This window comes from Telmatherina bonti (genome assembly GCF_933228915.1).
Source record: "Telmatherina bonti genome assembly, chromosome: 1".
Taxonomy (NCBI): domain Eukaryota; kingdom Metazoa; phylum Chordata; class Actinopteri; order Atheriniformes; family Telmatherinidae; genus Telmatherina; species Telmatherina bonti.
In genome coordinates this window covers 18,110,779-18,134,281 of record NC_136619.1, presented here as the reverse complement: position 1 = coordinate 18,134,281, position 23,503 = coordinate 18,110,779, and the positions used below count along the sequence as shown (strand labels likewise).

At 39.1% G+C, this 23,503-nt stretch overlaps 2 protein-coding genes across 2 annotated transcripts in view; one reads left to right on the top strand and one right to left on the bottom strand.

The window, feature by feature from the left end:
- Positions 1 to 879: 879 nt before the first annotated feature.
- On the top strand, positions 880 to 4,384 carry LOC306762197 (isocitrate dehydrogenase [NADP], mitochondrial-like; the record flags this gene model as incomplete). The annotated part of the gene is made up of 11 exons (XM_079248619.1): positions 880 to 1,003; positions 1,823 to 1,914; positions 2,078 to 2,243; positions 2,395 to 2,555; positions 2,647 to 2,790; positions 2,920 to 3,056; positions 3,154 to 3,305; positions 3,403 to 3,515; positions 3,920 to 4,017; positions 4,099 to 4,191; positions 4,300 to 4,384. The coding sequence occupies 11 exons, from the start codon at positions 880 to 882 to the stop codon at positions 4,382 to 4,384; spliced, it is 1,365 nt and encodes a 454-aa protein (XP_079104745.1).
- A 3,000-nt stretch (positions 4,385 to 7,384) lies between these two features.
- The window catches only part of znf710b (zinc finger protein 710b), a 30,612-nt gene continuing 14,493 nt past the window's right edge, over positions 7,385 to 23,503 (bottom strand). The window contains exons 2-5 of the mRNA XM_079242472.1: positions 14,853 to 16,424; positions 10,040 to 10,231; positions 9,610 to 9,781; positions 7,385 to 9,378 (exon numbers count right to left, since the gene is read on the bottom strand). Of these exons, the coding sequence (XP_079098598.1) occupies positions 9,197 to 9,378; positions 9,610 to 9,781; positions 10,040 to 10,231; positions 14,853 to 16,382 (2,076 nt within the window). The 5' untranslated portion in view covers positions 16,383 to 16,424 and the 3' untranslated portion in view covers positions 7,385 to 9,196. The remainder of the gene's footprint in view (positions 9,379 to 9,609; positions 9,782 to 10,039; positions 10,232 to 14,852; positions 16,425 to 23,503) is intronic.

Genomic DNA, 23,503 nt, shown 5'->3' with positions numbered 1-23,503 from the left:
TTACACTTTTTTCTAATTCTGGTACAATAGAAATATATGTTTTTTTAAAAAGCAAACAAATAGGATCATTTATTACATATTAAATTACTCATAAACTAATATTTTGTTGAACAATCCTTTAATGTTTCTGCTGCAGTCAGGTGTTTTCTGTCAGACTTCTGCACCTGTTGACAGGTATTTTGTCCCAGTGTTCAACAGAAAAGTGCTCTAATTTGTGGACCAATTTGTTGTTGTTTTTTTCTTTCTTCAACTCAATTAAATTAAAAACTGTCTTATATTACTAAATTATATTTTTGCAAATTTTTAGTTCTTGTTCCTTTTTTAAGTCTCCAGTTATTTGAGTGACTTGTAAATTCAGCCTTTTCTTTGATGAAAGGGGATGAACACATATGAGCACAACTGCATATAAATATAATTATATATATATATATATATATATATATATATATATATATATATATATATATATATATATAATAAAACTATTTCACTATTGCATGCAATGAATTGTAATTTAAGGAATTACTGATATATTGTATATTTGTGTATTTAATTCCAATTTTAAATAATGATACATTTAATTTATTAATTATGTATTTAATTAATACATTGTGGCACTTTTACTCCTCCATACATGTTGGCGGTCAGAGCTACATTTTCTCAGGTCCTTTCGACTTCAGCATGAAACCAGGAAGCGTTTTCTTCAGTTTGAGCCGGTCTTTTTAGCCAATCAGGATGAAGTGCTCTTTGTTTACGCTGACGTGTTGGAATTTGACCATTGCCTACATCCGGGGCCGGCGTCACAACTGTACAAGGCTCTGCCTCATTCATAGGGGATATAAAGGCACAGTTCGTAGTATCAGTCAGCACCCTGTATATATGGCGGGCTACCTGAAAGCTCTGACAAGCGCGTCGAGGAGTGCGGCTGTTGTGTTGTCGCAAAACCCGCCCGCAGTGTTTCCACCCGCCGCCCTCTGCCTCCACAGACTGCAACAGAGGAACTGTAAGTCAGCTGCTGATTGAAACCACAACATGACTTAAAATACACTTAAGCTGGTTTTGTCAGTGAAGTTCACAATATTACTGTGTTCCATATGAGCATGGAATGAGAAAATACTGCTTTTAATAGTTGTAAAAAGAAACAAAAAACGTGACTCTGGAAAGCAGCAGGAATTTATATTTGGCATGTGGCCACTGGTGAATCAGACTTAACAGCTTGCTCGATCAAAAGTTATGACACCAGTCTTTTGATCCAAAGCAGTTTGTCGTTTAAATGTAAAGAAAACGTGCTGAAATTAGGAACAAATTCTTCTGAAGTTGCACAAACTGATTTGTATAACCTTCAATCTTTGTTTTAAGAAGTGTGTCATTGTTTTAGCTGGTCTTGCTTTTGAGTTCATGTGTTATCAGGTACAATATGGCCTTGACGGGTAATAAACGTTATCAAAGTTCTCATAAAATCCCATTTCATTAAACCTTAAAGCACATTCTGTAGTGTCTTTGTATCTGTGAGAGTGGTTATACAAGAATTAGTTGTTCTGTTATAGATCAGGCATATGTCATTTATGATAAAATTTAAAAAAAAAAAAAGCTTGCTGATTCGCTTCTCTAATGTGCTGTGAATTACAAATCATTGGACTGAGGGAGAACAGTCAGAAAGAATATAATTTAGACCCTTTGAAATGACTTAGTAGCAAATGACAACCTTGGCAATGTGCAAACTTTGACCCTTTGTTTCTCTTCCACCATTTACCCAACCCCCATCCTTCATCCTCCTGTAGTGGAAATGAAACCTTAAAGTTAAAGTAACCAAATTTTTCAGATGCAACAACGCGTATCAAGGTGGATCAGCCGGTGGTGGAGATGGATGGAGATGAGATGACTCGCATCATATGGGAGTTCATCAAAGAGAAGGTACAGTGAGCGGAGTAGTAAAATCTATGTGACTTTCTAGTGACTAGTTAGCAATTACTATTAGGAAGATATATTTGTTTAGACGAAAATGCAACTTATTGTACTTGTGGAATGGCTGTGCAGTGTTCTCTGTACTCAAGTAACACATCAACATCTTATACAGCTCATCCTTCCTAATGTGGATGTGGAGCTCAAGTATTTTGATCTGGGTCTGCCCTATCGAGATCAGACAGACGATCAGGTGACTATCGACTCTGCCCTGGCAACTCAGAAATACAATGTGGCCGTCAAGTGTGCCACTATCACCCCTGACGAGGCCAGAGTTGAGGGTGAGTCAAACTCAGATGCTATTTCACTTTTTAACTTTGCACCAAAATATTTCTCTGCATGCTAATGGGCCTTTACCAGTTGGTTTCTTAACAGTGCAAAGTCATCTTTAAATCCCCAAAGCAGAAGCTTATTGTATGATTCCTTTGCCAGAGTTTAAACTAAAGAAGATGTGGAAGAGTCCCAACGGAACCATCAGGAATATCTTGGGTGGCACAGTTTTCCGGGAGCCCATCCTATGCAAAAACATTCCCCGCCTTGTTCCTGGTTGGACACAACCCATAACCATTGGCAGACATGCATTTGGTGATCAGGTATTTTCAAAAATGCATAAATGAGCATTTTATTTTCACAAATGCTTCCAAACTGAAAGAACTTTTCTCGCACTATTGTTTGATCTCACAGTATCGGGCCACAGACTTTGTTGTTGACAAGCCTGGCAAGTTCAAGATCGTATTTTCCCCAGCTGATGGAAGCAAGCCGTCAGAGTGGGAGGTGTACAACTTTTCCGCAGGTGGCTGTGGGATGGGAATGTACAACACTGATGAGGTAACAATTAGTTGCGATGAAATCTCAAGTCGAGCGAGATTTGATCTTTTCATTCGATTGTCTGATGTTCTGTGTGGAGATTGTTGATGATTACAATCTAATCCTTTCTTTTTTGTCTTCTGTACCTAGTCCATCAGTGGCTTTGCTCACAGCTGCTTCCAGTATGCCATCCAGAAGAGGTGGCCTCTGTACATGAGCACCAAGAACACCATCCTCAAGTCCTATGACGGTCGGTTCAAAGACATCTTTGAGGATATCTTTGAAAAGTAAGATGGATAAGATATAAGCATTGTGTCTCCTTGTCACCATCAGTACACTAAACTAGATCGTCTGTGTTAAGCATTTCATTTTGGTGTCATTCAGAACCTATAAGCCCAAATTTGATAAGCTGAAGATCTGGTATGAGCACCGGCTCATCGACGACATGGTAGCCCAGGTCCTGAAGTCCTCAGGAGGATTCGTTTGGGCCTGCAAGAATTACGATGGGGATGTGCAGTCAGACATCCTGGCTCAGGGTAGGTGGAGGAGAGTTGGACGAGGCAACACAGCCACAGTTCTCACTGTGGTTTTCTTCTTCTCATAGCGTGCTTTTTTTTTTTCTCTTTGATACAGGTTTTGGCTCACTTGGTCTCATGACATCTGTCCTGGTGTGTCCAGATGGTAAGACTATTGAAGCCGAGGCTGCTCACGGTACCGTCACAAGGCACTACCGTGAACACCAAAGGGTAAGGCCAACCAGGTCACTCAGCAGAAAAACGTGTTCTCCTGTTGCTTTACATTTAGCAGAAACCAGTTCAAATTTGATTTTGTGAAGAAATTGGGTTTTTGGTTTTTCAGTGACCCCAAGTCTAGGTTTAGATTGTGTTGGGTTTCAAGTTAAACTAAAAGCTATTTTGTTTTTTATATTTTGATTTAAGTTTTGACAATGATTCAGATCTGACAACAAATGTGCCAAATCATATTTATAGTAAACAGGTCTTTTAAAAAAAAAACAAAAAAAAAAAACCAACAACATTTTTTGGATTTATTTTGTGTATCTGGAGCTCATGTAAATCTACCTGATGTGACAGAGGAGGCTGTTGAGACAGATAAGTTTACAATCACTATTATCTGCATTATTGCTTTGTAGGGCAAGCCAACCAGCACCAACCCCATCGCCAGCATCTTTGCATGGACCAGAGGACTGGAACACAGAGGGAAACTAGATGGAAATCCTGATTTAATAAAGTATGCTAATCAGTAAATCATATCATGAGTTTGTGTCATTTTAAATCACAATTTCTATTCAACTGCATCATTGCTCTGTAGGTTTTCCCAGACCTTAGAAAAAGTCTGCGTGGAAACGGTGGAAAACGGTGTAATGACCAAAGACCTTGCAGGCTGCATCCACGGCTTGGCCAAGTGAGTGAATTTTCCATATTTGTCTAGTTGTATGATAGCTTAACATCAGAATAGATATTTTTTTAGCATTTATGTTCAGACTCTAACTACTGCACTTTGATCCTGCAGATGCAAGCTGAATGAACATTACGTCAACACGTCAGACTTTCTGGACTCCATCAGGACCAATCTGGACAAAGCTTTGGGCAAATGAGGAACAATCAGAAGGCATACTTACAGTTTGGGAACCAAATCCTGTTGTAGATTTTTAGTCTGTATTTACTGGGGATGTGCACGACGACTCGATTCGATAAAGCGGCACACAAAGTCAACTGCTTTTTATAAAAAAGTCAACTTTTTAAAAAAAATTTTTTTATTAGGACTAATTATGTCTCAGAGCGGGGCAGCAGGAGGAGAAAGTTTAGCAGTAAATGTTTTTGTTACAAGCTTTAGCACTAAACGCCACACAGCTCTTCTACTTACAGCAGAATCCTATCTGCTTCACCTCTGCCGACTAAAAGCTAGCTTTTACCGAAGGTCTGGTATGAGGTATTAGCAATACCGTTTAATCGATACTTAAAACAAATTAATGTGTTTGGAAAATCATTCTCAAATTAGGTTACACTAATGGGAAAGGAAATGATAGTTTCGATTTTTTTAAAGAATACTTTGTGACTTAAACTGAAACCATCAGTAAATTTCATAAATTACCATAGTAATTGCATGTTTGTCAACTACTGCATTTTAGATATTCATGTTAACATTGGTCTAAACAAATGAGAATGTTGTTACTATTGGTCTTGTGAAATTTTAATCCGTATTTTTATCTTTTTAAAACCCCACAAAAGCTGTTTTGCTGAATATTTAATGACACCCAGCTTCCACAAGCATCCTTATCTGACTAAATCTAGGCCTGTTGAAATGATGTGAGCTGACATATATTAATGCAAGCTTAACTCAGCTATTTCTTGCAGCATTTATTGTGTCCTAACCTTTTTAAAACTGTTTATACAAAACAGGAGGCCTTAGTCTTAATGCGGGAGGATTCCTGTTTGAAAATCTAAACCTAGCACACAGATGAAGCTCGCTTTCCTGCAACCTCAGCATCAGAGCTCAACAGCTCCACATTTGTGTCACTCTATACCTGAACTGTGGTTAGTATCTGGCTGCAGCATCAAAGGAAGAGTGATATCTGCCTCCCATTTGCAGCACCTGTTCTCTCTTCCTCATCATAACATCATATTACGTTTTATGGTTGACTCAGGTTTTTAAGGAGCTTCTATATTTCAGCTTCAGCCCCAACCCAGGAGTAATCTCCCTCGCTCTATCTCCCAACTTCAGTTTGGAAAGACCAGAGTAGCACAGGTTGTTTTGTTCATCTAGCATTGTAGCCACCCCTTAAAAGAATGTTAAAAAATACAACAAATAGCACTTGTGTATGAAACACACACTACACAATAATCTTGTATATGTTTTACAGATTCCAAGTACTTTCCTTGTCAATATTGATGGTATCATCACTTATCGATTGTCAACTTCGAAATTTACCTAAAATGCTCATTTCTAGGTTTTGTTTTTTTTTTTTTTAAATCAGTATAAACTTTTGTAATGGAAACCAATTAGCTGTCTCTTGTGCCAGTGTTCTATTGTGCCCATGTTTATCTGCCTTTACTATTGACATTTTTATAGATTGCAAATGCCATGATTGAACTGTATGAATAATTTTGAGACTGTGTATATTGATGTAAGTATCAGGATCAATAGGGAACAGTTTGTAATTATAAGTATTGTTTTGCACAATCAACTTGAATGTAAAAAAAAAAAATTGTTTCTGCTTCGTTGTTCATCCAGTTTTGTCAGCAATGAGTACTGAGAGGCACAAAACGCGTACCAGGCTCTGTACAGACTGGTCAGAGGTGCTGTTACATACATATGAGTGACTAGCATGATAGACTAACAACAAATCCAGATGTGCAAGTTTTTCAAACAGCTAAACAGAAGCTATCTACATGCAATTCAGTTTCACACTTCTGCTCATGTAGTTCACCCACTGGCGCTGTGTGCTTTTCTAGAAGCCGTGACATATGCCCTCCAGTGCTCAGCAGAGAGTAGCGTTTGTACCAGCAGGGAATATGTCTGATAGTTTTAACAAAACCTTTAGTTGCGGCAACTACAATGGTTTACCAGCAGATGTCGCCCATATTGGCATCCACCAGCTGGGTGCTGGGATGAATCTTAATGGTGGACAATATTCTGAAACAACCAGATTGCTTTCTACTGACCTTGCATTGAGTTAAACTTTTCTTCATTGCCTGTATTTTAATCTTTTCTCATCTTCATATAAAAACCCTAAATAACCAAGGTAAGTTTTTAGTAATTCCTAAACCAACTTTTTCTTGTAGTTGATCAATTATCTGAACAGACACAAACTCGATGATCAACTGCTGACATGCAAATAGACCAGTCTCTGATTCTTGCTCCCTTTTTACTGAAATATCTAAAGAAAAATGAGCAAAGTGAAAACATGATCAGAAATATTTGTATATATATATATATATATATATATATATATATATAAGGTTTCCTGTTGTTATAACATTCTTCTAAACCTGCCGAAGAACAACCGACCTTAAGTTATCTCAGTGTTTCCCAGTCCAGGTCCTTCGGACCTCCTGTCCAGCATGTTTCAGACTTGTTCCTCCTCCTCAACACCGGAGTCAGATTACTGAACTTTCTCATCTTGTTCTTTACAGCCTGTTAACAAGCCCTTTATTTCATTCAGGTGTGTTAAAGTACATATAAAACATGCACAGCAGGGTATCCCGAGGACCTGGATTGGGAAACACTGTAGCCTTAAAAGGGCTATGTCTAATTTAGTTTCATGCTTTAAACCATTTCATATGGGAGTCCTGGATAATCCCTTTGTGATGCAGAATGCCAGTCTGATAGTAGCCAGTCAGGAAATGTGAGACCATCATCAATATCAGCTGGCATTTATCCTCATAGTCCACAAATTCTTATATTTCAATATGGACCAAAGTGGTGAACTGGTAAGAGTCATAACACTGGTGTAGCTAAAATACTGTATGTTCTCAGGATCAACCCTTTACACTGTGAGAAGTTAAAACAGCCATATTCATCATTTAAACTAGAGAACCTTTATTAAATAATTCATGGTCAATTTCCATGAGGTCCCAGTTTAATATTTGTCATCTCAAAAAAGAACTAGTAGACCATTCCTCTGGTATTAGTGTGCATATCAAGGCTGACCTGCATGGCAGGACAAGGGGAGTCGAGTCTTCCCCCGAAATATTTATCTGAGGAGCAGGACTGGCGTCGGTCCACCTTCAATTCAGTCTTTTCCAAATCTCATTATTCCACTTTATATATTTTTCATTGTTTTGGTTTAGATTCTTTTTAAAATATTTTTATACTCCTTTCCAATGTTGTTGTTTCCCTTTTGGCTTCTGAAGTGGTCGCCACAGCGAACCATTGCTCAGGTGAATTGGCACGTTTTATGCCGGATGCCCTTCCTGGTGCAACCCTCTGCAGTTAGGGACCGTCCCTCAGACAATCCTCCTCTGGGTTGCCGCAGCGTAGGGAGCAGGACTTGAACTGCGACCATAAGGTCACAAGCGGTTCAACCCTGTACTCTTTTCCAATGTTGCTAATCTTTTTCTTTCCTTTTCTAAAAAAAACAATGAAAGTGAAACTGAATTAAAAGTGAAGTGAACCCAGTCCTGGTTTAGTGCTGAAACCACAAACAATGAAGAGAATCCTAAACTTTAGTTTCTCCAAACAAACTTCTCATTCTTCATCTCGTAAATGAACAGACAGCTGTGAAATATTTATATAATGTAATCTGCAGTTTACAAAAACCTAAGAGGAAAGCAAATCTTTTTCAGTTTAATAATATTGCCATTATTTAGGGTTTGGAGAATCTACAATCTTCTTCCCTACCCTGCTCTGCTCTTCTCCTTGAGGCAAATGAATTCACTCCTACTGAAAATGGCCTTCATAGGAAAAAGAAATGTTTAAGTGAAAAAGTGCTTTGTATTGTTCACTCGATATTTGAAAAAAACTAGAGCGGTATATTAACTGCACGGGATAGATTATCAATGTAAAGCTAAATCATGTGGAACAAAAGTGGGGGTTAACACATTGCAGGTTGCAGAATCGTTTGTACAGTGAAAGGGCTTGCTAGCAGTGACGTCTTCAGCTTTTAGCTAACATGGGACAGTAGCAACTTTGTGACTAAGTGCTCTGCCAAACAGAAGAGTTACAATATCCTGTGCAAAACACAAAAAAAAAAGGGAACAAATGTATTGAAAACTGATTCCGCTTAAACTTGCAACCCAAACCTGGTGCTGAAACAGGTAACTACAAGTTAAAACTGTTAAGTATGAGCATTCAGACTCATGGATATGTTGTGACCTTTTTTTAAAAAAAAAAAAAAACAAAAAAAAAAACTTGGATATACAGTGAGTAAATAGCTGATGTGGAAGATTAGTTGCAAACAGTTTCTAGCTGGCACTTCGAGTCAAAAATATACGGGCATAAAACAGGTTGTGAGTGAAAAAAGAAGATGGCAAACTACTTTTCTATCACATCAAATGTAACCGATAAGTCTGCAACTCCAACTGTTTTTTCCTTCTTTTTTTTCTCTTTTTTCTTACAAATAACTGATACATACACACAACATACAGTTTTGACTGTCTATCAGCGAGTCTTTGAGTCTGTAAGTGTAATACTCTGGTAGAAGGAGCTCTGGACAGCGTGAACAGCTTCAGTGTCTCTGTGATAGGCAACAGAGTTGAAACGTCTCCTTTGAAGCCATCCTCCTTCTTGGCCTCCTATCATCGTCTCTCACATCTGGCTGTGTGGAAGGAGTCCAGAACTAAAAGAAATCCACTTTCCCAGTGTTTCCCCAAGGCTTCCACAACTTATCTGTTATTTTTCTTCAGCCTTCAAAAAAAGAATAGAAAGAAAAGGAAATAAAAAAACATCTTCTCTGGTCCATCGACACTCATGGTGTAGTGTAGCTGCTTGTATCCTTCCCAAAATTGTAATACTCCTCCATGTCCTCCATGTTTGCTGTGGTGAGTTTAGTGAGGTTTTGGGAGCCACCATTGTCCATGTTGTCCGGTGATGTAAAGCCAAAGTTCTGGCCTTCATACTCTCCCTGGCTTTCCATTTCTGGAAGAACTTCTGGAAAATTCAGAACATTTCATTAAAGCGATCCTCTTAAAGCTGCCAAAATGAATCCTTGTTGGTAATTAGGTCATTACTTTTTCTTTTATTTATTTATTTATTCAGCTTACAGCTGAGAAAAACTGGTTCTGCTTTTATCACTTCTATTAAGAATTTACCACAGAAAGTACAAGACTTGACTCAAAAACATTTCAATAAAAGACGGGGGGAAAAAAAACACGTCCTCACCTTGTCCTTCTGGTGAGACGTCCATTCCATGTTTCACCTTCATGTGTCTGCTGAGGTTTCCCTTCAGGTTGAACTTGCTGGTGCAGTAAGGACACTTAAACGGCTTACTGCCAGCGTGGAGGTGCATGTGGCCCAGGAGGTTGTACATTCTGTTAAAAGACTTGCCACATACCTGAACAAAATAAACAATTGAACAGCTTGAAATTCATCACAGATACATTAAATACATTACAAAAGCAGACAGAAGATGGTAGTTAATAAACAACAGCTGCCTCTTAATTCTGGGATTGATGTTTTATATGTATTTTCAGAAAAAGAAAAATTATTCTCCTATAGGACACTTCCTCATTGCATTTTCTTCCCTTTGCTAAATCCTGGTGTATCAAATTGAACTGAAGTGAGCTCTCGCTGCTGAAACCTAATTCCCCACCTTGCATTTGAATGGCTTCACAGGCAGGTGGACAATCATGTGGGTCTTGAGGGTCTGCTTCTGGATGAAGCTCTTGAAGCAGACATGACACTGGAAAGGTCTGACGCTGTTGTGGATGAGCATGTGTCTTTTCAGGTTGGCAGACAGCGTAAACTCACGAGAGCACACTTCACACTTGTGTCCTTTCATCCCCTGTGGAACGCAAACAGCACGTGGTTTAGGCAACATAATATAGTTGTGGCTGATGTTTACTAGGCTGCATGAAGTCAGGCAAAATCGGGCGATTAAGATCAGTTCTTCAAATTGTGAGGAGACATGAAGGAGACACAGGAGAGCTGTAGGAAAATAGTCAGACAAAAGCTACATTGCATTACTGTTTTGTTTCTGAAAAGAGAAAAAATCCCTATAGGACAGCTAGTCTCTAATGCCTCAATCTAAAAAGACAACAATTTGATTAATTTTAATTACACTTTTACTTAAATCAGATTCTATATGTTTTTTTAAAAATACAATTATGTTAGTGGGTGCAAACTTGGTGCACTTTGTGCCAATGTGAGCTCTCAGAATAGGTGTATGTGTATGCTGTGATGAACAAAGATATACATTCCTGGTTCAGAAGGGCACTGCAGCACTCTGTAAACTAGATGTAGGAAAATCCAATCAAAATCTAGAATATCGGGATTTTTTGCTTCACAATTTTAAAATCAAATTTTTTTTGTTTAAAAAATTAATTTTCTTTTCAAACAAATAAAAATAATCCACTATATATATATTTTTTTTCATTTATTGATCTTTTTACTTGTCTTCTTGGGCATTATAGCAGCAGAATGATGGTCTGGCTACTGTGTTTTTTTTCCTCACTGAAATCAAGAAAAATGACAAACAAAAAAAAGTGTTTGTACATCTTTTTTGTTTTTTTTTCTACAAAAATCAGCAATGTCGAGGAACTTAAACCGAATCGGCACAAAAAAAAAAAATCGAATCAGGACGAAAGCACATTTCCATGTTTTCAGCCCTACTGAAAACGTGGCAATTTAAAGAAAGCATGTCATTCATTTTACTGACACTTCAAGAAAATGTATCAACTTGTGAAAAAAGAGCATAACATCCATCCTTAAAGTGACAAGACTAAAATCAGAGAGGTCACAAAAAGAGTTAAATAACAACAAAGCAAGGAAACCTTTTCCAATGGACTCCCTGGTAGATTGACTAATTGATTGACAGACAAATCTACAACCATGTGATGATCCTTCAACTGTTGTGTGATGCCATTTAAATGTGTAAAATCCCATATACAGCAGAACTTGCATCTTTATTTTTATTTTCAAGAAAATTCATTAAAATGAAATCTGTCTTCACATTTGTGAGTTTGCTAAAAAAGGACTGCCGACAGCTTCTTTAACCATCTTTCAGCTGCCGTAAAAAAATAAAAGCTCAAAAAAATAAAACAGCTGCAAGACAGGGCAGCAACCTTTTCTTTCTATTCAAATAATCTACATGCGAATAAAATTATTCCCCATCAATAGAACACAGTGGGGAGTCCACAATATCTATGTCTGAACAATGACTTCTTTTTCTCATATAAAACAGCAAAAATGAGCAACTTTAAGCTGAAGGACGAATTTAAAAGATTTGCTCAAAATGAGAGAAAACTTTAATTACCAATGTGGCAGAAGAGAAAGTCATTTCTTTGGCTTTATAAAAATAAGTCTATGGCAGTGATGTATGTTACAGGTAATTTATTAACACTGATAATAGGCGGAGACAACATGTAATATACAAGGCCTAAGGCATCTTTATCTACTCCAATAAGCAGCAGGCAAATGGCTAGGGATTAGATGAATGGATTCTGGGTAAATGAGAAACCAAAATATGTATCACACGAGTCACTAGCAGGTTGGAAGGTTTTGTGAAAGGATACAAGTCTGGCACACTCCACCCACTATCTACAATAGACGTGTCATGTTGCTCACGTCCACCAGGGGGAGCAGTGAGCAGACATGCAGATACAAAGCACCTCCTTCAGTCTGATGTGTGGCTTATTGAGTTAGATCTAGCAATAAGGTTTCCTTTTAAACCCATTACTGTGCTGTATTTTATCTATGCATGTCATTCTATTACTCTGCTTATTTGCATGAGTGAACCTGAGATGTTTTTTGCAAGGTGAAGGATTTTAAAGTAATGGAGTCAGTAGGAATACAGAGACTGTGTTGAGCTCTTTGCCCCTCACTTCTTCAACTGGGTTAAGGTGTTTAGACCAGGCAAGGGGAACTAAGTAATTAGAGATATTTCATTCAGAGGGGGACTCTGATTTGAAGACGCTTGGTGTTGTGCAGACTGAGATTTGAAAATGTAAAGCTCAACAGACAAATCTATATCTGCTTCCTATATTTTCTGGCTTTTTTCTCCTTAAATTGCAAACAAGATGTTTCAAATTATGAAATCATCAAATGTTAAAGATGGGTGATTAAAACTTCTTATTAATTGAGAATTCAGACCATTTCTAGAATCTTAAACAGCTTTGATCTAAAATATTAATATGCTCAAACCTCTTTCAAAGATAAAACCTTTTTCCCCTTAATGATGTACCCTGGACATACATCATGGAGTATGGCTGGGCTAAAGAAAAAAAATCAATTTGAATAAATTAAAACTTAATTAATCCAAATGATTTATAAAACTTCGAATGTGATTTTTTTTTTTTTCTTAATGCTTCCTTTCCCAGTGACAACAGAGACCCTAATCTCGTGTGAGTATGTAAGATTTTCAATATTTTCAAAATAAATTTAAAAACTAAACTAAAAAAATAACTACAATCATAATTAGATAGTTTTTTAAACATGTAGGTTCCAGTCTGTCCATATTTGATGCATTATTAAATTAATTAATTAATGACAAATGACAAAAAGTACTTTTTTTTACTGGTAGGCAAACATTTAAGAAGGGCCTTTGTCATTACTTAAACTTTTAATTTAATAACACATCAAATATGGATATACTGGAACCTACATGTTTAAAAAACTCTATAATTATGATTGTAGTTATTTTTTTAGTGAATTTATTTTCAAAATATTGAAAATCTTACATACTCTACCTTTAATGCCAAAATGCAGAGATAACACCAAACTCTGTTTGGACTGCATTCACCTGTAGACAACTTAGCAGCTTTTTACCGCTCATATTCCCAACTAAGGCCAAGACCGTGGGCTCTGCCATGTTCAGCAAACACAGTGTTTTGATAACCACACATGTACAGACACCAAAATAAATCCGATAATGGACTGGCAGTGTTTCTCCAGCTAATACAACCAGACCACCTGCTCCAAATACAAGGTCACGTTCATATTTTGTGATCTCATTTTCTTTACAGCCCACGTCACAGCAGAGGTCATTTAAAGTATCATTTCCTCTAGAACAGGTTTATACTTCATCCTTTAATGAAAAAGCATGAACTGTTTGATGTTATTTGTCTGATTTACATGACGGGATTTCATAGCTGCTCTCTGTGTCAGCTCTCTGTGTCCACAGAAGAATACCACCCTCATGCCACACACAGAGGTGAGCATATTTCCGTCATCGTACAAAGTAAAATAACTCCAGAAGGTGAAGACACATGCTCTCGCTCCAGCGAGGAGCAGCTGGAGGATTTCTCTTTCTCGGGTTTTACGACCAGAGCATCAGTGTGCCCATCACAGGAATGCGCACAGCTCAACAAGCTAAATCTACAGTCATTGTAGTAACTTTTGAGTCGTATCATGACTAAAAATAGATCCAAAATTCCTTGTAAGTTTTATAAACATCAACACATTACCGGATATATGAATATATATACTCCACAGTGAAATGTTTTTCATCAAAAGTCAAAACTTTATTCTGTCCTTTTTATTGCAGCATTTTTTTTCTGGGAACCTGGAGGAAACACTGACTAGTAAACGTGGACAGCAATTTATCAAATATCGTATTTCAGAAGTACATGTTGATGCATCAGACCAGATAATTACAATTATATGATTATTTCCAGATATCCATTTTGATAGTTACGTAAATGGGCTCAATGTTTTACAAAAATATTTATTAGAGAGTCTTGTTAATATTCAGGAAAAAAAAGTGTTTTATCTAAATATTTGTAAATGAATAGATGTCGTATCGAATTTGATCAAAATCTAGTCAGGCTCTTGTGAATGTAATCAAATCGATTGAGGAAATTAGTAATGAGACAGCCTTATCATGGACAATACACAAATGTGAAAGTGAAAGTGAATAACTCAGCTCAGAGGTACAGCTTGCAAAAACATCCTGTAGCTGCCACTGCACTAACAAAAGCTCATACTGATTTTTAAAAAAAAGTGCAAAGTATGGCAAAGTTTGCTCTTGTGTATTAATGAAGCCTCCTGTATTTTCCATTTCATTTTCTCTAATGAAAATTTAACCTGAGTGTGACTTGGTCTGAATCATTAAGGAGCATCATGTCATAATCCTCACCTTAAAAAGCCAAGAGAGTTTTGTAATAACATGAATCCAACTAAAACAAACATGTCATTTAACCTGACCGGCAAGAATTCTTACCTGACTACTTCAACCAGATCTCCGTGAATAAAGCCCAGGTAAATACCTGAGGCCTTTGTATGACAGAGGTGTGGCCTCCATCTAGGGATAAGAAAGTTGTCTTTTTTTACGTCTGTGTTTGAGCTTTCTTGTTGTTCCCCGTAAAACAACAAAAAAAAGTACTTCAACAATAATCTATGCAAGTAACCTTTCGAGTACATCTATGGTTTCAGCCATGAAGTCTGAGTGGGAGTGTCTGGTACGATACCTTATGAGTTAGCGAGTGCTGACGAAGGTGGTGAAGTTGTACAAACTCCAAGCCACACTGGGAGCAGGTGTAAGGCCTTGGGCTCTGGTGCTTCAGGAGGTGATTCTGAAGCTGGCTACGATAGGCAAAAGACTTGTTGCACTCTGTGCACTGGAAGGTGTGGGGGCCTTGGTGGCTGGTCTGGTGTCGTTTGAGGTGAGCATAGGTGGGAAACTCCATGCCGCACTGCGAGCAGACATGGCAGCGTCCTCGTTCGTGCTTCACTTCGTGCGCTCGCAGTTCACTGGGATACGCGAAGCCACGGCGGCAGAAGCGGCAGCTGTAGGGCTTGACGTCGGTGTGTTGGAGCATGTGTCGTTTCAGGTGGCTGGTCTGGGTGAAGCCCTTCTTGCAGACGGTGCACTTGTGGGGCCGCGTACCTTGGTGGGTTAGCAGATGGGTTTGAAGATGACTGGGCTGCTTGAAAAGCTTCCCACAATGTGGGCAGGCGTGTGGTTTGATGCCGTTGTGGCCCAGGATGTGTGTGACCAGGTTGTACTTGGAAGTGTATGATTTATCACACATGCGGCACTTCCAGCGCTTCAATCCATCTCCAACATCTACGCAGTAGGATTCATCAATCTGGATGTTGATATCTAGCCGGTCTACCCTCCGGCCGCCGTGTCGGCGAGGTGGCTGGGGGTGCGGAGGCTGCTGGTGCTGTGCTCCGCCACCTCCATCTGTCCACATCATGCTCTGGCTGCCATCTTCGTACTCACCACCCATGGCCATTTCTGCTGAATCATAGCTGCCCACCTCGCTAGTCTGGAAGTAGCTGCTGATGGCTTCTTCCTGCTGTGTGGGCTTCATCATGGTGTTACTCCTGTGTTCCACATCCTCTTCATCCTCTCTGCCACCTTGACCGTGACCCCCCATAGGGCGCTGGCCCTGAAGTCCTCTGTGGCCCTGGTCGGCTCCTCTGTGGGCCACTTGGGCTCGAGGAGGATGGACGTGTGTGTTAGCTTGCTGCTGGTTAGTTACTTCCCGCTCACACTCTGCACAGTTCTTATTGGTGCCTCTGAGAGTGGCCGGATCCACTTGAACTAAACCCCCTCGGGGAGCCATATTGTTCAACATGTGGACACAGGAGGACATTCCAGAGGTCACTCCTTCCCCCTTCACATGGGAAGAGGACACATCAGTGCCTTGAAGGCCATGACGGTCTGGGACCACCATTTTCCCATCCGGATGTTGAGGCAGCCCCTGTTGCCACCTCCTCTGACTGCAGCTGGGTTGCATCTGACCGTCTTCTCCCAAGTTGTCTCCCAGGTAATCTCCGTTGGCTCCAATAAGTTGGTCTGCGTACTCGTAGTCAACTCCGTCTACTGGGGGTGCAGGGGACTCTTTGGGTTCACCTGTATAGAAGCCGTTGGGTGCAATGGTAGCTCCAAACACTTCATTCTGGGAGATGAGACCTAGCACGGCGGCCTGGGCCAAGGACAGCACGACTACAGGATCTGTCTGTGTGCTTATGTCCACCAGCCTGGCCATTACCTTGGGCTCACATCTACCCAGGCGCCGGCTCGCCTCCTCCTGGAAGAGAACAGGACATCCGTGAACAGATGTTAGTCAAAATGTCAGCATGTGGAAGAAACAATAGCAGTTATATATCGAGCAGTTATGTCAATAGTCTGCTTTGATGTTTAGTCAGGCTATGAAAAAATAGATAAAAGCTGACACAAGAATATTTACAAATGATCACATCAGTCGTATTCATCATTAAATAAGTAAACCACATACAATTTTAACCAAAAATGTCAGAAATGTTTGAATAACAATTTGGCAACAGCCAAACTACACCACACTATTCTCCAACAAGAACACAACCTTTATCAAATCTCAATCATCACCAGAAGAAAAAAAAGTTTCGGGGCTCATTACCTGATCAGTATTTTTGTTCGTGTTGTCAAGAGCAAGAAAAAAATAAAGACACTGATTGTTAAGAGTCGTGTAATTTCATCACTAGAGAGGAAATTTTTTCAAGCAAACACAAACCTATTCCCAAATCAGCCTGCCTTGTAAACAAAATCAGCCTGAAAGAGGGTTGACCTTAAAGAAACCCTGAAATCTGGTGACGGAAACAGAGGAACTATAAAAGACAGCATCCCTAATCTCATGTGCTAACCATGTATGGCCTGTGTGTTGAGGGGGATTAAATTGCCAACTCATCTGCACACACTGAAGTTCAAGAGGAAGAAAAACAAGAAAGAAAACTGAGTGAGATTAAGAGAGAGAAAAGAATATAAAAGCAGGAGTGGAGACAAAAACAATGAGTGCAGAGAAAACAAGAGGAAAGATAAGAGAGGAAGAGAAGGTTTAGAGCAGGCAAGAGTCATAGGGAAGGAGGGGAGAGGGGAAAAAAGAGAAAATGAAAAGGTGGAGGGAGAATGAAGGAAAGATGAAAAGAAAGGGGAGTGGGCAAAAGAGAAGGACTGGAAAGACAGAAAGACACTGGAGACAGAGAGAGAGAGAGAGAGAGAGGAGGGAGGTTGAGTTAAAGAGTGAGAGGGTGAGTGTGAGGCAGCGGGCAAAAGAGAGCAAGAGGAAGAAAGAGAAAACAAGATATGTAGAGAGAGAGAGAGAGAGAGAGAGAGAGAGAGAGGCAGTGAGCAACCTGGAGACAGACAGAAAAGAAAATGCCAAAATGAAAGCCAGACTAAATGAAAAACGTGAGGTGGAACAGATGAGAGAGCAATGACGAAGAGTTTAAAGGACCACAAAAAAGGAGATGATGAGTTCATGTCAGACACCATCCTAAATCTAGGACAGATAAGAAATCCATTAACGCCAACTTTATAAACAAAGGAAATATCAAAGCATCAATAAAGACAGTTGTCTACCCATCTTTTAACCTCGCTGCATTAAAACATGTTTTTCACCACCTCTAATCTACCACACGATGCTACGAGTGGCTTAATGAACTCACCACACTCCTCCTGCTGTGAGGTTTCAGGTGCTTTAAGGATCTCATTCTTCTGTGCGAGTGTTGAGTGAGAACAGGCTACACTCGCCTCCTATTTATATGTGAAGGATGAGGGGGAGGCGGGGCTAGTATACCCTCCTCCTTCCTCCTCAGCACGGTTTCAGGAGTGACTGTGGTCACACCAGCAGACACAAACAAACAAACAAGATGTTGTTCTGCCAAATGAGCATGTCGCCAGCAGCTTTTAAAACAACCAGCTCACACATCATTGATTCACAAGGCTCCTTGATTGTCTGGTGATGAGTGGGCTTCGTCACATCACAGTCACAAAACACACACACACCATCCAAAACATAAAGAAACAAAGTCAGCATATCAGTCTGAAATGATGGATCCACCAGGCTACCTTCAGCCTCACATATTGTTGTCTCCTCCGTGTCTGCCTGCCAGTCTTCATCTTTGTTTCTTCCTTTATCTATACTTCAGTCCTTCATCTTTCCATCTCTTTCCATCCTCTCCCAGTTTCCTCCTCTAATTTATCAAGTGAGTTTGTGAGTACGGAAGTGTTGCAAGACTGTTATATGCACACAGTCAGTTGTAAGTGAATGAAAGGGGAAGAAGAGGAAGATCAGAGGGAAGGGGAAAAAAAAGAGATGGAAGGTGACTGACAAGGAGATGAGCAAATGGAAGAGAGGGAGAAGGAAGGTGAGAGTGGATGGAAAGAATACTCAAGGAAAAGAGAGGGGAGGGGAGAGACAGGATGAGAGAAAGAGACAGAGGGGGATGGGAGCAGAATGCAGTAAAAAAAAAAAAAAAAGAAAAGAAACAGATGAAGGGAAGAGAGAAGAGAACATAGCTATTTTTCCTCTCTTAATGCTGAATCAAACAACTCATTTCAATCACATATGCATATACAAACTCATCTCCCAATAGACAGTCACACAAGGAAACATTGAGGCTTGAGTGTGAAGAGCTTTAATCTCTTTTTAATTTACCTCAAGCCCCACACTCTTCAAGTCAAATTAAGGTTGGATGAAACCATCAGATAGCCACACAAATGAGAGATTAGAGACCAAAGTCCTAAAAGGTCATTCATAACCTGCCACTGCTGAAACATAGACAGCACTAAAGATGCCAATTATGGATGAAAACAACATTGTCAAGTGTCGTTTTGGATGCATTTAGAAGCCAACGGTGCATGTTAGAATAAACTAGGGATTTAAATGACTATTCTTAACATTATGCAATAATCTTTTTATCAAACTCCATTCAGAAAGGTCTCGAGAGCATTCACATTTGCTGGTTCACAACATCAGTAGTTTATGAGATTGATTCTCACCGCTGAAAACCCGAGTGCCACCTGTGTCGCTTATACAGGAAGTAAGTCATAATGCTAAATCGCACCACAGAAATCAGAGTTCTGGCAGCAGAAGATGATATATGATTACAACTTATCTGTAATGATTACCATACAGAACCGTTGAAGTAATATCTATGAAGACTGAAAAAAGCAGCAGTTGTTACCAGCACATACACACCCATTATGGCGACCAAGTTGGACATTAAGTGGCCTGTATTAAGGAGCTGGCAGGTTAAAAGTCATTTTGTGGTTAGTTTAGGGTGGAAATTCTATCACAAACCTATTTTCTGGTTGTTAAAATTCAGATAGTATAAAAATAAAAAGACAGCAATACAAAGCCTGCACCAATGTGACACAGACAATTTTGTTTATGTTTTCCCCATATGGAACTGCTGAATTTTTCTCAACTTTCCTTTATAAAGTGACATTAACATTTTGTGGGTTATCATAAGAGTTGCTCATTCTGCCAATAAACCTGTCAATTTTTTTCAGTTTATGCTATAAAAGGATAAAACAAAAGGCTTATCCCTTTATTGCTATCAACTGACGCTGTGCATGTCACAGGAAGCTGACAAAAAGAACAGCTGACAGTGCTGTGCATTAATAATGAGTGTGTTAGCCAAAGTAGCAAATGTGAAAGGATGTTCTCTCTACCACACATGTCCATAAAAAGGGACAATGTTTCTTTTACGTCAGTCTCAAAATGTAAAGATAAACGCTGTGTTTATGAGCCGCCAAATACTCGGATGATAACATTCCTCCTTTCCTGTGATGACAATGTTCTTTCTTTTACATGGTAATTTGTAGGAAGTGCAGACAAAACTGCTTGAAGCTCAAGTACAAATTTAAAAGTAAAGTCATTAAGTGTAGTTTTCTCATAGGAGCCTTTTTAGTTTCTTTTGTATAGTTCCTTTTAAATTGAGTCATTTAAAATGATGCTTTCTTTAAATGAATTTCTCCTTTAAAATGACAGTCTCAGAGATATATTATTCCATTTACAGAAACAAAAATGGATTATTTCCCAATGCCGCTGCACAGCATGCCAACGGCTGTGGATTGTGCTGCAAGCAGAACAACTCCTGCTTTTTGAGTTCTGCTCAGAGCCAAACATGTAAACTGTCTGCAGTCAGCTGGTCTGAGTCAGGCAGCGTTACTTATGAGCAAGACCCAAGAACTGACCCTGTCAGGAACTGGAGGTCGGATCATGGTGACCAAACAGAAAAAAAATATTTTTTTCATCGTTTTGTTTTATTTTTTAAATTAAAATGGGGCCAGTGTTGCATCCAGTCTGGCTAAAACAACAATCACAGTCGCCATTTTCAACAGCAATGCAAGCTGGCATTTTAAATTCCCATCTTTGAAACAATCAAATCCGCTTTCTACTATTTGCAACAGCATTTATGTTCCCAGACTGGCCACCGATATCAAGTTGCAAGGCAATCACCATGATCTACGGAGAGAATAAACTGTCTTCCTGCAATGTGGTTCCCCACAGAAATTCAGAATACACGAGAGGGAAGTTCAAAGGACAGTTAGTGTTGAAACACACGTTTAAAAACAGAAACACACCTCCGTGGTGACTCCGGCCTGAGCCAAAGAAAATTGTTTTGAAGAGATTTCCATGTTAAATTACTTCCAAACTGGACTAGCAGTTTCAGCACCAGCACCTATTTCAAGTTGGCTGAAAAAGGTACATGTCCTTATTTTTTTTTCTGAAGAGGAGCAAGAAATTTGTATTCAATGCCAGTCAAAATCCTTCACAGCACAGGGGCAGCTCTGGTCCCAGCACAAGCAGATTTTGTGTCTCGTCTTTTTTTTCATAGCATTTTAATAGTTAACATTCGTCATGTGGCAAACGCTGAATATGGGTTGCATCTGACCATCTGATGCTCATCTCATGTCAACATATCCCAAAGGCAGTCTTATAAGTTTGTCATACCTACAGTTTATCAAGCTAAATGAATGGATTTTTATTAGTTATGATGTGCTTATGTATGGTTTGAAACTGTTTTTGTATGTGTAGCCTCTGAGCTCTCTGGCATTGGTGTCCAGACTGTACCCCAACTTTCATCCAATACCAGCTGAGATATTTTATTAAATTACAATAGCAAGTGTTCAATATGTTAAGACATGTAGAAAAGTAATATTTACAGAAAAATCAAGATTCCATACAGTCTTTGGAGAGAGCAGTCCAATCTTGAACGAATGGCAAATAATGCATGAACAAACATTTGTGAATGGATGTGTGAGTAATGTATTACAGGATGTGGTTGAACTGAAATATTCTTTATTAATACAGTAAGTAAAAAGATTAATGACCCCATTAATATTACACATATAGTGTCTAAAGAGAGTAAGTTTATACAGTGTATGACAAGCATAGCAAGCCTTTTTTTCCATGTCTTGAATCCAAAAGTGATCAAATCTCGACAGACAAGTGCAACTGGTACAACTATTAAAAATCTAAGGAATAAAATTGTTTTTGTTTTGTAATTAGGCTCGACATTTACTGATATATTGAACTCACTCCACCGTTTAGAAGGAGAGTCTGTAGATAATGCAATCACAATGGACAGATTTTACTTTCCTAACAATAGTATTATGTGCGAGAAGCTCAAGATCGGTGCAGTTAGTTGAGTCAAGTTATTGTTGGGTTTATCCTGGCCACTTAACTGGACAACTGCACACACACTTCAAGATAACTGAGTTATTCCCTCTAATATGACCAACTGTGTACAGCTGTGGACTGTACGAGAAAATGATGATGACAATCTAGCGCTTGGCTTTTTATCTACCACTTTGAGGGCACAGACATCTTAACAGTCTGGAAACCCTTTAGGTGACTGCAAGTTTACACAAACATTGGCTGTGGTTACATTAGTTTTTTTTTTTTTATTCTTAAGTTATTATTCTGAATTAAAGTATTCTCCTTCATGCTGATTTGGTAAAAGTAATTCCCAAATTGGAAAACACATTTATTTGCCTTTATTCCACATCCTGCTTCTTTTGTTTTCAATCATGCCATGGAAGACCAGATAAAAAGTACTTTGATTTCGATTATAATTTTAAAGCACCGGCTCAGGCAGAGCATACTACTGCTGAAGAGGACCACTCAAAGTTTGTGCATAATCGCGATGGGAGAAGGTAACACGCATGCATAGAATGATTGGTGTTAACTAAGAGCGGAATGAAGTTATACGTGATAGTGGAATAAACCAATTTGGATGTAAAATGGGAATAAACCAGCCACTCCCTTCGGAATTAAATTTAATTCAGTTATCATTTTCATTCAGAATTAGGTGTTTACGTGGTCATTTTTAACCCTTTAAAGTGGATTGACCTTTTATTCAGAACAAAAACTCTCATGTAAATGTGGCCATTAAATGGGCTGCTTTTCATTCACAACTGTTTTGCAGTTTGCTGTGTGACTAAAGAAACAAAAAATAATGAGAGTAGGTTTATTGGGGATTTTGATATATTAGCATAAACTTAAACTTTACAATAGTCATAAATAAAATGCTATGATATGGAGCTCTTGCACAAGTGTGGAATGTTTAGGTGAGTTTGTACATGAAGGAACTATTTGATCTTCAGCTGAATATGTTCAGTCCAGTTTAGACAGCTTTCACTTCATCAGAGTTGACAAACACGTTTACATATCATTTAAAAGTCTGTCAAAACTTTGGACACACTTTTACATTAAATCCAATGGGCAAGTGTGTCCATACTTTAGATTGGTACTGTATATATATTGTAGTGTCTATCTATTCAAGTCATGGAAGTTTTGCGGCACACGGCCTGCCTCAGTGATATTGCATTTCAGAGTACTTCCTAACTGGCCCCACATTTCTAACCCAGTGGATTCATCCATCCAGTTTTCTTCCTAAGGTTTTACACAGTGCTGCTATGACAATCCGCCGCTTTCATCCATCCTGAGAGTGTGGCATCCACAATGAAAAAACAAACCAAAATAGCAAGAAAGTTACCTGATGCTACAAGTGAGTCGAATCAAGCCGTACTGTTTAGAGGTGAAACAGCACGGGCGGGGCATGACATAATACCGCGAACCAGCACCTGCACTTTACATGCAGTAAAACCTGAGTAAACCATTACTGATTGCAGCGCCTGGATGTGCAGAGGGGGTAGTTTAGCTAATGAGGTGACTTTATGAACCCGAGTTGAGGCTGGCACTTGGTTCATCTAGATTTTCTCTCCCCCCGAGGATCATACCTGACAATTACATTGAAGTTGTAGCCCAGCAAGTTAGCCACTTGTTGAATACACACAACAAAGAAACGACCATCGGCTGACGAACAACTAACTTTAAAC